We start from the raw sequence: 13,004 nt of genomic DNA on the forward strand, positions 1-13,004 counted from the left end.
ATTCAAAAGAACAAGAAGTACATGAATTTTGAATTTATCCTTGAATTTAATTTAATTATATTGATGTGGTGGCAATACTTTTTGTTTTCTGAATGAATGCTTGAACAGTGCATATTTTTGATCTTGTTGTTTATGAGTGTTAAAATTGTTGGCTCTTGAAAGAATGATGAACAAAGAGAAATGTTATTGATGATCTGAAAAAAATCATGAAATTGATTCTTGAAGCAAGAAAAAGCAGTGAAAAAGCAAAAACTTGTGAAAAAAAATGGCGAAAAATTGAGAAAGAAAAAGAAGGAGCAGTAGAAAAAGCCAATAGCCCTTAAAACCAAAAGGCAAGGGTAAAAAGGATCCAAGGCTTTGAGCATCAATGGATAGGAGGGCCCAAGGAAATTAAATCCAGGCCTAAGCGGCTAAATCAAGCTGTCCCTAACCATGTGCTTGTGTCATGAAGGTCCAAGTGAAAAGCTTGAGACTGAGTGGTTAAAGTCGTAATCCAAAGCAAAAAAGAGTGTGCTTAAGAGCTCTGGACACCACTAACTGGGGACTCTAGCAAAGCTGAGTCACAATCTGAAAAGGTTCACCCAGTCATGTGTCTGTGGCGTTTATGTATCCGGTGGTAATACTGGAAAACAAAGTGCTTAGGGCCACGGCCAAGACTCATAAGTAGCTGTGTTCAAGAATCAACATGCTTAACTAGGAGAGTCAATAACACTATCCGAAATTCTAAGTTCCTAGAAGACGCCAATCACTCTAAACTTCAAAGGAAAAAGTGAGATGCCAAAACTGTTCAGAAGCAAAAAGCTACAAGTCCCGCTCATCTAATTAAATTAATATTCATTGATATTCTGAAATTTATAGTATATTCTCTTCTTTTTATCCTATTTGATTTTCAGTTGCTTGGGGACAAGCAACAATTTAAGTTTGGTGTTGTGATGAGCGGATAATTTATACGCTTTTTGGCATTGTTTTTAGGTAGTTTTTAGTAAGTTTAAGCTACTTTTAGGGATGTTTTCATTAGTTTTTATGTTAAATTCACATTTCTGGACTTTACTATGAGTTTGTATATTTTTCTGTGATTTCAGGTAAATTCTGACTGAAATTGAGGGATTTGAGCAAAACTCTGAAGAAGGCTGACAAAAGGACTGCTGATGCTGTTGGAATCTGACCTCCCTGCACTCGAAATGGATTTTCTGGAGCTACAGAACTCCAATTGGCGCGCTCTCAACGGCGTTGGAAAGTAGACATCCAGAGCTTTCCAGCAATATATAATAGTCCATACTTTATTCGAAGAATGACGACGTAACTTGGCGTTGAACGCCAAGTTCATGCTGCTGTCTGGAGTTAAACGCCAGAAAAACGTCATGATTCGGAGTTGAACGCCCAAAACACGTCATAACTCGAAGTTCAACTCCAAGAGAAGTCTCAGCTCGTGGATTGATCAAGCTCAGCCCAAACATACACCAAGTGGACCCCGGAAGTGGATTTATGCATCAATTACTTACTCATGTAAACCCTAGTAGCTAGTCTAGTATAAATAGGACATTTAACTATTGTATTAGACATCTTTGGTCTCAGTTTTGTTTTATTCTTCATCCTAAGAGACTATTGATCACGTTAGGGGGGGCTGGCCATTCGGCCATGCCTGAACCTTTTGCTTATGTATTTTCAACGGTGGAGTTTCTGCACACCATAGATTAAGGGTGTGGAGCTCTGCTGTACCTCAAGTATTAATGAAGTTCTATTTTCTTTTATCCAAATCTCTCTTATTCTTATTCCAAGATATTCATTCGTACCCAAGAACATGATGAATGTGATGATAAGTAACCCTCATTATCATTCTCACTTATGAAACGCGCGTGATTGACAACCACTTCCGTTCTACATGCAACAGAGCTTGAATGCGTATCTCTTAGATTCCCCAACAGAATCTTCGTGGTATAAGCTAGATAGATGGCGGCATTTATGAGGATCCGGAAAGTCTCACCTTGTCTGTGGTATTCCGAGTAGGATCCTGGGAATCCGGAAAGTCTAACCTTGTCTGTGGTATTCCGAGTAGGATTCCGGTAATGAATGACTGTGACGTGCTTCAAACTTGCAAGTGCTGGGCGTTAGTGACAGACGCAAAAGAATCAAGGGATTCTATTCCAGTAGGAGCGGGAACCAACCAGTGATTAGCCGTACTGTGACAGAGTGCGTGAGCATTAGTTTTCACTGCGAGGATGGGATGTAGCCATCAACCATGGGTGATGCCTCCAGACGATTAGCCGTGCGAGTGACAGCCGCATAGGATCATTTTCCCGAGAGGATTGAAAGTAGCCACAGCTGATGGTGAACCCCTATACAAAGCTTGCCATGGAAAGGAGTAAGAAGGATTGAGTAGAACCAGTAGGAGAGCAGGCGTCCTTGAGCCATGCAGCATCTCCATTCGCTTATCTGAAATTCTCATCAATGAATCTGCATAAGTCTTCTATCTCGTTTATTATTTCTATTTTCTTATTTATATTTTCGAAAACCCATAAACCATTTTAATCTGCCTAACTGAGATTTGCAAGGTGACCATAGCTTGCTTCATACCAACAATCTCTGTGGGATCGACCCTTACTCACGTAAGGTTTATTACTTGGACGACCCAGTACACTTGCTGGTTAGTTGAACGGAGTTGTGAGCTTCTCTAACAATGCCTGAAACTCTTTTATCACAATTTCGTCCACCAATAGGCCCGCCTCTTCAGCCATTGTACTGCTGAGAATAGTTTGCATTTCCTCTACAACTCTGTCTCTCTCTGTTACCTCTTCCTTCCTAGTCCTTTTGGTCTTGGTGTTGTCTTGAAGCAATTATTATTCTTCTTCTTCCCCTGCAACTTTAATCATCAAAGTGTCATGTTCAGCCCTCTTCCTCTTGATATTAAATTTGCTTATGATCTCCATTGTGAGCCTCTTTTCCCACTCATCATACATAGCTTGTGTCTCTATTCTCCCACTTTTATCTTCATCCTCTTCCTCAGCTAGCTCCACAAAATATGTGCCTCCTCCTCCTGCTCTCTGTATAATTAAATTCTTCTCTTTTGCCATGCCATCTTTCTCTTTCTCCTTCTCCTGAGTGCCCCAATTTCCCTGATGTCCTCATTAGATTTTAAATAATTTCCTTTGTATTGTTGTACCGTTTCTCCTGCTGCATTTGTTGTATTTTTAGCACCAAAACTGGCCTTAAGAATCTCCTTTATTGTTTTTAGGCCCAATTCATCCTCCGTATTGTTGTCCTGCCTTCTACAACCCTTTTTTTGTATCTTTTTGGTCCACTTCCATGAGGCTTGTATGGTCCAAATTGTTTGGACTTACTACTTCTTGGTTAATGCTTTTCTATTCTCCCTGTTGTTTTTTCATCCAGTACCCAACTTCTATTCCCTCATTTTTTGGGCCGGCCCATTAGTATTCACTCCTCTTCTAGTTTTGATCGCATTTAAGTTATCCTCCTGATTACGAGGGATTTCTTCTACCTGCTCTGCAGCTCTGAGATTCATTTGTCCTAACTGCTCCTGATTTTCTGGTGCTACTTTTTTTTCCTTTTTTCTTCCTTCCCTCTTCTAGATTTCTACCTACTCCGCTGGTTGCAGATTTCTATTGTTCCTCCACTCTCTCATAGTTGTCCTGGATGTCACACGCCTCCGTCTCTTCATCCCCTTCTTGTGATTTGCTCTGCTTCCATCTTCTTCCCTCTCCCTTATTCAGAGATTCGGCTAGGTCTACCCCTAACCCATGAGTATATTTGGGTACGTCTGGATTCTACGCCGCCATGGCCATCTCTTTGTTGCATTCTTTTTTGCTGTGTATTATGACCCACAGTTCATACAGTAACAATCTTGAAGGTGCTCATATTTAAAATGAACCGAGATATTGGGAAGGTTTTTCCTTGCCATATAGAAACTGTGGGTAAAGGCTTGAGAATATCCACGTCTACCCTTACCCTTAGAAAAGTTCTCATGAGCACATGGTTCCTCATCGGATCTTCCACATTCAACGTGTTAGTGTAGTGTGCACCCATAGAACCTTCCAGTAACTGTAAATTAGTTATGCCTTAGGCAGTTGTGCCAGCTCATCCCCAAATTAGTTAAAACCTCCCTAACTAACTTGAGCTGCAACACCATACACACATACACACCTTCACTCTCTGTATATATGCACTTCAGTGCAGCAACCAAAAATATATTTTCTGTAATTCTGTTTTCTTTTTCTAAATCAACAATGCACTCTTCACCATTCTCTATGTTCTTCTCTCTCTTACTACTGCTTATTGTCGTTACTATACTCTGATTCTCTCTTCTTCAACATGCTACTAATACCTCACATGGTATCAGAGCTGCACGGTTCAGATCCATGGAAAACTCAATGTCTTCCGCTTCACAGAATCAAGAAACTAGAGCTTCACAGCTGCAACCAGCAGCTTCAATGGCGTCCATAGCGAATTTTCTAGCAACGATCAAGTTGGATGAGGACAACTTCAAAGCTTGGAAGCAACAAGCACTGGCGTGCGTTAAGGCCAACAAACTTCAAAGTCACATTACTGCTTTATCAATCCCAAGAAGATTCAATTCAGATAAAGACAAAATTGTCGGAAAAGTGTCACCTGATGAATGTTTGGTAGCCTGGATGCTCTCTGCCATGAACAAACCCTTTGTCAACAAGGTTGTAGAATTTGGATACGCACACGAGATCTGGGAAGTGTTGGAGGAGTACTTTGCTGCTAGGCAAAAATCAAAGATTCGAATGTTAAAAGTGCAGCTAAAGATGATCAAGAAACAAGGTGCCTCTGCAATTGAATACATCTCCAAGATCAACAAGGTTGCAAACTCTCTATCTGCTCTTGGAGCACCATTGTCAAATGAGGAACACATTGAAGCAGCGCTGCAAGGTTTGGGTGAGGACTTCAGTGCCTTCATAACTATGGTGAACTCCAAAATTGATCACATGACTGTTAGCGAGTTTGAATCCCAGCTTCTCTCCTAAGAAGAGGTAAATGAGAGATTTCGAAAGACAGATCTGACACTGGTGCACGCAAATCTGGCTCATAAGGAATCCAGCACAAGCAGAGCTGGAAACGAGTCTTCACTAGAGGAATCCTATCAGATCTACAACAATTATAGTAGAGGGCAATCTAGCATAAGGAGCAGGGGAAGAGGCTTTCGAGGAGGAAGGTCAGGGTGGCAAGGAAACAGACCTCAATGCCAGCTATGTGACAGAGTTGGGCACACTGTCTGGGAGTGCTTTCACCGGTCCAACCAGAACTACCAGAATCCACAACTACAGAGCTTCAACACTGGCCCTGCCCCACCAAATCTTGGTTTTCACCAGCAAGCTCAACACTCAAACAACACCAATCAAAATCCTCCTCAAGCCTTACTGGCCACCAACACCTGTGCTGACCAAGGGTGGTACCCAGACTCGGGAGCTTCCCACCACATTACATTCGATCAGATGAATCTGATCAACAGCTCTGAGTACATAAGTCCTGAGCAAGTGTTTGGAGGTAATGGCAAAGGTATGAGTATTGCTAACATTGGGAGATCAATCATGCATGCCTCTATGTCAAAAACCTTCTTTAACCTTCAGAATCTGCTTCATGTACCCACTATTTCTAAGAACCTAATCAGTGTTTCAAAATTTGCATTAGACAACAAAGTGTTCTTTGAATTTTGACCTCATTTATGTGTTGTGAAATGTCAGGAAACCAAGAAGACTCTGCTCCAGGGCAGGCTTAGCAATGGTTTGTATAAGTTTGATGATATACAAATACCAAGACCACTGTGGAATTGTAATAAAGCTCAACTACTTGATGTCGAGCAAAAAAAGTAAGCATGTGCAAATATTGCAAGAACAGAAAACAAAACAAAAAATAAAAGAGCCATAGGCAGCAATAATAAAGAACAAAAAATAGCAATGAGAGCAATAGCTTATGCAGATCCCTTGGTCAATCGGCAACTATTGACTCCAAAGCTGGTAGCATTGATTCTACAGCTAGAAATTCTTGTGTAATTTCGCATACCAAAACTGTCAGCAATAAGCATAATGCAATTGACAATGTCTATAAAGTTGATCATTTTGCAACTACTGATTCTTGTTGTGCAATTAGTAATTCCTGTAGTACACTTTATGATCCTTGTTGTGCAACTGACGATTCCTGTAATAATTTCCAAACTACAGCTGTTGATCATGAGCATCCCTTTTTTGATAATCCTTACAAAAATTTGCACTTTTACAATTCCAACCCCCCTGCTGCCACTTTCCCTCTCCTTCCTCATTTAGCCATTCAAAACAAACCTCCAGCCTTCCTTATAAAGGCCACAACCAACTTTGCCACCAAAGAGCACACTAATTCTGACCTAAAACACTCTCATAGTCAACCAACCACACCAAAACCAGATCACACTAATCCTAATTCAAAACACTCTCTTACCAAACAACCAGTCACAATAAGACCTTCCAAAATTAGTAACACCTCCCCAACAGATTCAGCCCCTAAATCTAACCCCACAGTATCCCTTGACCTTTAGCACCAAAGGCTTGGCCACCCCTCTCACTATATCACCAAAGCCATCCTCAAAAGCCTAAACATTCCCTTTACCTAAACCACCAACAACCCATGTAACCCCTGCCTCACCAGCAAACTACACCAGCTACCTTTTCCTCCCTCTCAAACCAAATACTCCCAGCCATTAGAATTAGTCTTCACTTACCTTTGGGGCCCCTCTCCTCAGCCCAGCAGATCTGGCTTCAGATACTATGCATGCTTCATTGATGCATACAGTAGGTATACCTGTACTTACCTTCTCAAAACCAAGAGCCAAACCTTTCAAGCCTTTCTTCAGTACAAAGCAATGATTGAAACCAAAATCGGCCAAAAATTGAAAGCTCTCCAAACAAATAATGGAGGCAAATACCTATCCAACTCCTTCAAAAAATACCTTACCGACCAAGGAATAACTCACAGACTTACCTGTCCTCACACTCATCAGCAAAACGGGATTGTTGAGAGAAAACACAGACACTTAGTATAAACCTCTCTCACCCTTCTCTCACAAGCTTCCCTACCTCTTTCCTTTTGGGATGAGGCAGTTCTCACCTCAACCTATCTAATCATCAGACTTCCATACCAGTCCTAAACCTCAAAACACCACTAGAAGTGCTATTCAACATCACACCCAATTATGCTGTCCTAAAACCTTTTGGATGCCTTTGTTACCCTTGGCTTAGACCTTACAATAAGCATAAATTCAACTACCACTCTACAAAATGCATTTTTCTAGGGTATTCCTGTAACCATAAGGGCTACAAATGCTTATCTCCCTCAGGCAAAGTATACATCACAAGAAATGTTGTCTTCTACGAACATGAATTTCCTTATCCAACACTTTTCAACAATAAAAAAATCAAACCAGCCTCACCAGCCTACCACCATCCCTTCAACCACATACATCTTTAACCCCTGTTGCATAGACACTCATGATTTATCTCCCACTAATAGCAATATTGTATCTATGCCATTAAATTTTTCACCTGTTCCTGACACTGTTGTACATGCAGATTCTGTTGAAAGAATTTCCTTGTAGGTTGCACCTAGTTCAAGTGTACAGCCTTCAAGTGCTGCCTTACCTACTACTATACCTCAGCTCTCCAATACAGCATCTTCTGAGCCTACTGAACATCTACGCTCTGCTGAAACTATTGTCACTAGTCCCAACATTCAACCTTCCAATGCTGCTCTGCCTGCAGCTCCCCAAAATAGGCATCCCATGATGACTAGAAGCAAGTGTGGAGTATTCAAGCCAAAAGCCTTCAGTGCCAAAATAAATACTGATCCAGGCTCTGCCTACAGCACACCATCGTCAGTTGCTGAGGCTGTAGCAACCCCAGACTGGAAGAAGGCCATGGAGGAGGAATACTCGGCCCTAATTAAAAATTGCACATGGCAGCTAGTTGACCCCCCCTCTGCAATCAAATCCTATTGGCTGCATATGGGTCTTCAAGGTGAAGAAGAACACTAATGGGACAGTCCAGAAATACAAGGCACGCCTTGTAGCCAAGGGCTTCCATAAAAAATAAGGTGTTGATTACGATCAAATCTTCAGTCCTGTGGTCAGACCAGCCTCTATTCGGGTTATGCTTAGTGTGGCTCTCACCAATGGCTGGAAAATTCTCCAGTTTGACTTCAACAATTCCTTTCTCAATGGAGATCTCCATGAAACCGTGTACATGCAGCAACTAGAAGGCTTCGCATCCTCAAACCCTTATCAAGTTTGCAAGCTTCAAAGGTCCTTCTATGGCCTCAAGCAGGCTCCTCCAGCCTGGTTTACAAAACTAAGCTCTGCTCTCCAAAAATTTGGCTTCACAAGTACTTAGTCTGATGTCTCCTTATTCACAAGATTCACCTCCTCTTCCTCCACTTACATCTTGGTGTATGTCAACGATATCCTGGTCACTGGCAATTCGAAAAAGGAAATCAAGGAACTTGTTCATCAACTTCACAACACCTTCTCCCTAAAAGAGCTGAATGAGATGCACTACTTCCTTGGCATTGAAGTAGCCAAGACCCCAAATGACTCAATCACCCTGAAGCAGACAAAGTACATCAGAGATCTCCTGAGACGAGTTTAAATGGGTAATGCAAAACCTGTGCCCACCCCCATGAGTTCATCACTGAAGCTATCCGCCTTTGGAGATGGTGCATTCAGCAATCCATCTTTATACAGGTCCATTGTAGGTGGCTTGCAGTATGCCACAATCACAAGACCTGAAATCTCCTTCTCAGTGAATTAAGAGGCACAATTTCTCTATAACCTTCTTTAATCTCATTGGAAGGCAGTCAAAAGAATTCTTCGATACCTAATAGGCACAGCGCAGTATGGTCTGAGATTCAGCAGGTCTACAAGTCTCAAAATCTATGAATTCTGTGACTCCGATTGAGCTAGTGACATTGACTATCGCAAATCAACTAATGGTTATGATATCTATCTTGGGTCAAATTTAGTTTTCTGGCCAGTAAGAAGCAAATAGCAGTCTCTAAAGGCAGCACAGAGGCCGACTTCAGAGGAATAGCAGATGCTGTAACTGAAATTATCTGGCTGTAAAACCACAACCAGAACGCAGTTCTCCTATCTGCCAATCCAATTCTGCACAACAAGTTGAAACACTTTGCACTTAACCAGTCTTTTGTTCAAGACTATATCTCAAGGAAGGAAAATTTCGTTAAACACATTCCAGCAACCAAACCTTTCTCAGCAGCAGCCTTCCTTAAGTTTAGAAGCCTGTTAATAGTTTTTTATGTAGAATCCTAGAAGGCCCTTGTTTTGAGGGAGCATGTTAGTATAGTGTGCACCCCTAAAACCTTCCCATAACTGTAAATTAGTTATGCCTTAGACAGTTGTGCCAGCTCATCCCCAAATTAGATAAAACCTCCCTAACTAACTTGAGCTGCAACACCATACACACCTTCACTCCCGGTATATATGCACTTTAGTGCAGCAACTAAAAATATCTTTTCTGTTTTCTGATTTCTTCTTCCAAATTAACAATGCACTCTTCACCATTCTCTCTGTTCTTCTATCTCTTAATACTGCTTATTGTCTTTACTGTACTCCATTCTCTCTTCTTCAACACGCTATGATACCTCACACAACGTACATAATTTAATATATGTGAATTTTACTATACCCTTCCAATTTTAAAGGGTAACTTATTCTTGTTACATACCACAGTATTAGTAGTTGAATTAAATTGGTTTTGTTATGGTTAAATTTAACTTTTTATTTAATCTAAATTTTGATAAACCAACTATAACTAGGTATGGTATAATTCTTTTTGTAATTTATAAAAATCATTAAAAAAAATTCATTTTGTAATTTATTCTTTCTCAAACCACGTATTTATTAATTATTTCAAACAACAAAAAATCTTAAAAAATAAAATAAAACAAATATAAAAAAATTATTTATTAATCATTTTGTAATTTTTTTTCTCAACTCACATATTTATTAATTATTTATTAGTTTAATATTGATGATAATTAATTATGACAAGAGTACATGAAAAATACATAAAGACTACATAATATTAATAGGCAATATGAATTTTATTACTAATATCTTTGATTTTTTAAATGAAATTTATTTTCAAGGCCTTGCGTTTTTTCTTAAAACTAGGTAACCTTATTCAAATAATATTTCGTTCGATTTAGAGGTAATTTAGAAATTTAATACTAATTATCACCACAATATTCATATTTATGATATCTTATTTGCTCATATTGAACTATATCATTTATTGAATATTAATAGGTAATTTTGTATACACAGTATATAATTATATACACTATTGTGTTAATTAATATCATAAGGTTAATTCTTTGTAAAGAAATATGATATAATTTTTAAAATAATAGCTTAGCATAATGTATTTCAATTAATTTTTTTAACACATAACTAGTAATATTATTATTTAAAAAAAAAATTCAACAATTTTGTTTAGTGCAGTATAATTCAAATTCTATATATAGGAATTTGTATGTAAATCGAATGAGTGTGAGTCGATTTACTGCATATTTACGTGTAAATTGAAATATTTACTATGGACGATTAAACCTAATATTTTCTTTTTCAACTGATTTAATTACGTTTTTTACCATACAATCTAAGTAAACATGGACAATGATCAAATAAATTTGCTCGTTAAAAGTTGGAATAATGAAGATCAAACATGAAGGCTCAAATCTCAGACAATTAAGTAGCATGGTTAAGATTCAGAATTATATTTATTAACTAGAGATTATAACTAAAATTTTAGTTTTTAGATAAAAAATTTTAATATCTATATTAAAACCTCAAAAAAATTCTGTAACTACTTTATGACTCGCATTTCGTCTCTACAATTTTTTAGAATACAACTTCTTATCTTGTAAGGATGTAAATTACTTTTGAATAATAGTATCATCTGTAAGACAGTTTTACCATAAAATTAAATTAAAAAATTAAATCAAAATGTTAAACAAAAAATATATAGCTTAATGATATAATAATAATGGTATGTCCCATTTTATTTTAAAAGTAAAAAAAAATATAGCACATACTTTTTTTTTCTCAATGTTAAATAAGAGATAGATATATATGTAATTTGACAAGAGAAAATATTGGGGATCAACACACTCAGCCAACTTAAACAATTTATTTAAAAGTTAATTTTATTTTTTTTTAAATTAAGTTTTAAATAATTAAGATTAATCAGATTTTGAATAATTAAGATTAGGCAATGTAACCTCCTTTAAATCCAGTAATCGCTGTGTGGACAGGAACTCTTTCATCACGTCAACATTCTATCACACAGAAATTTTGCTGCCGTTGCATCTCTTGCACCGCAGTGCACCATGCGGTTGTCGCTGAAGGGGCTTCTCGCACGAGTTCTGCATGCGTTCCTTCACGTCCTCACATCATCGCTACAATGAGTTTTTGCGTGAGTGACGCAATCGCTCTCCCCTAAAGCTGCTATTGCTACATCGTCGTTCGACGTGTCGTAACGCCGTGATCATCGTGCGTCGCCGTTCACCATGTCGTGTCGCACTCCTTCATCTATCTCATGCTTCCTATCGTGGCACCGTTGCTAATCACTTCTCCATCGCGTCGCCGTCTTCCCTTTCGCCGCACTCTCATTTTTTATGTAATTTGAATGTTTTTTTCATGTAATTTAGATATTTTTTCAAATGATTTAGATATTTTTTAAGTAAATACCAAATCAGTACTCGAAAGATTCTGGCGGTGATAAAATGGTACTTGACTTTTGTTATTGACAAAATAGTCCATAAAAGAGTTTAAAATTTGACAAGCGTGTCTCCGAACTCGCCGGAGCAAAGCTCGAGCAAGCATAATGCTGACATGGCCACCGCATTCTGGTGACCTGGCAAACCGTTTCCCAAACCCTAATCCCTTCCTCCCAACGCAGACTCCCCCTCCATCTCCCTCCCCATCGCAGCCCTCCCCCTACCCATCGCTGCCCTCTCCCTTCCTAACGCACACTCCCCCTCCTTCTCTCCATCGCAGCCGTTACCCTACCTAATGCACACTCCCTCCCCATCGCAGCTTCTTCCCCAACACACACTCTCCTTTACTTCTGCCTCCCTAATTGTAGTAGTAAAAGCAGCAATAACAGTAGAAACAACATCATCGAAATTCCAAATAGAACTAACAGAAGAACCTGCACATTTAGAACCTAACCTTGCTTGTTCCTCCTTCTCTCTTTTTTCTCTTTCCTTCTTTCTCTTCACGAAGGACCATAACAATAATAATAACAATATCCATTCACACACACACATACACACATTTACACAAACACGTAACATGCATATATAAATATAAAGAGAGAAAGAGAGAAAAGTTGGGAAGCTGAGGAGATGCGGCTATTCCAGGCCTTGTTGTAGCTCCGATGGTGATGACGGTAGTCCTTGATGGTGTTCTTGCAGTTGAGGTTGCTGTTGTTGTTGAAGTTGTTACTGCGATTGGGAGAGAGAGGAAAGTGTGTGTTGGGGTTGTTGTTGCTGTTGAGGTGATTATTTATGCGAGTTGTGGTGTTGAGGGAGGGGGGAGTGTGCGTTGGAGATGGGGCTGTGATGGGAGGGAGAAGGAGGGAGGCTGCGATGGGGAGGAAGAGGGATGTGATAGGAAGGGAGATGGGGGAGGAGTTTGCGTTGGGAAGAAGAAATTAGGGTTTGAGGGATGGTTTGTCAGGTCACTAGAATATAGAGGTGGCAAAACAGGTTGAATCCATTGGACCGACCCGCTAAACCCGCTAAAAAAAGGCGGGTCGAGTTAGGATTTGGAGCCCGCCAACCCGCACCGTCAAATTGGCGGGTTTTGGCGGGGCAGGACAGGCCAGTCCGTCGGGGCGAAAATTTTTATTTTTTATTTTTTATTAAATAAAAGAGTGATTGCTATTATAATATTAATAATTATAGAATTTTCAAACACT

General features: G+C 39.3%; 1 protein-coding gene across 1 annotated transcript; it reads left to right on the forward strand.

The window, feature by feature from the left end:
- Positions 1-4,373: 4,373 nt before the first annotated feature.
- On the forward strand, positions 4,374-8,038 carry LOC140184787 (uncharacterized). Its single transcript, XM_072237959.1, has 5 exons — positions 4,374-4,970; positions 5,070-5,618; positions 5,721-5,845; positions 5,956-6,199; positions 7,604-8,038. The coding sequence occupies exons 1-5, from the start codon at positions 4,374-4,376 to the stop codon at positions 8,036-8,038; spliced, it is 1,950 nt and encodes a 649-aa protein (XP_072094060.1).
- Positions 8,039-13,004: the final 4,966 nt, after the last annotated feature.

This window comes from Arachis hypogaea, chromosome 5 (genome assembly GCF_003086295.3).
Source record: "Arachis hypogaea cultivar Tifrunner chromosome 5, arahy.Tifrunner.gnm2.J5K5, whole genome shotgun sequence".
NCBI classification, from domain to species: Eukaryota; Viridiplantae; Streptophyta; class Magnoliopsida; order Fabales; family Fabaceae; genus Arachis; species Arachis hypogaea.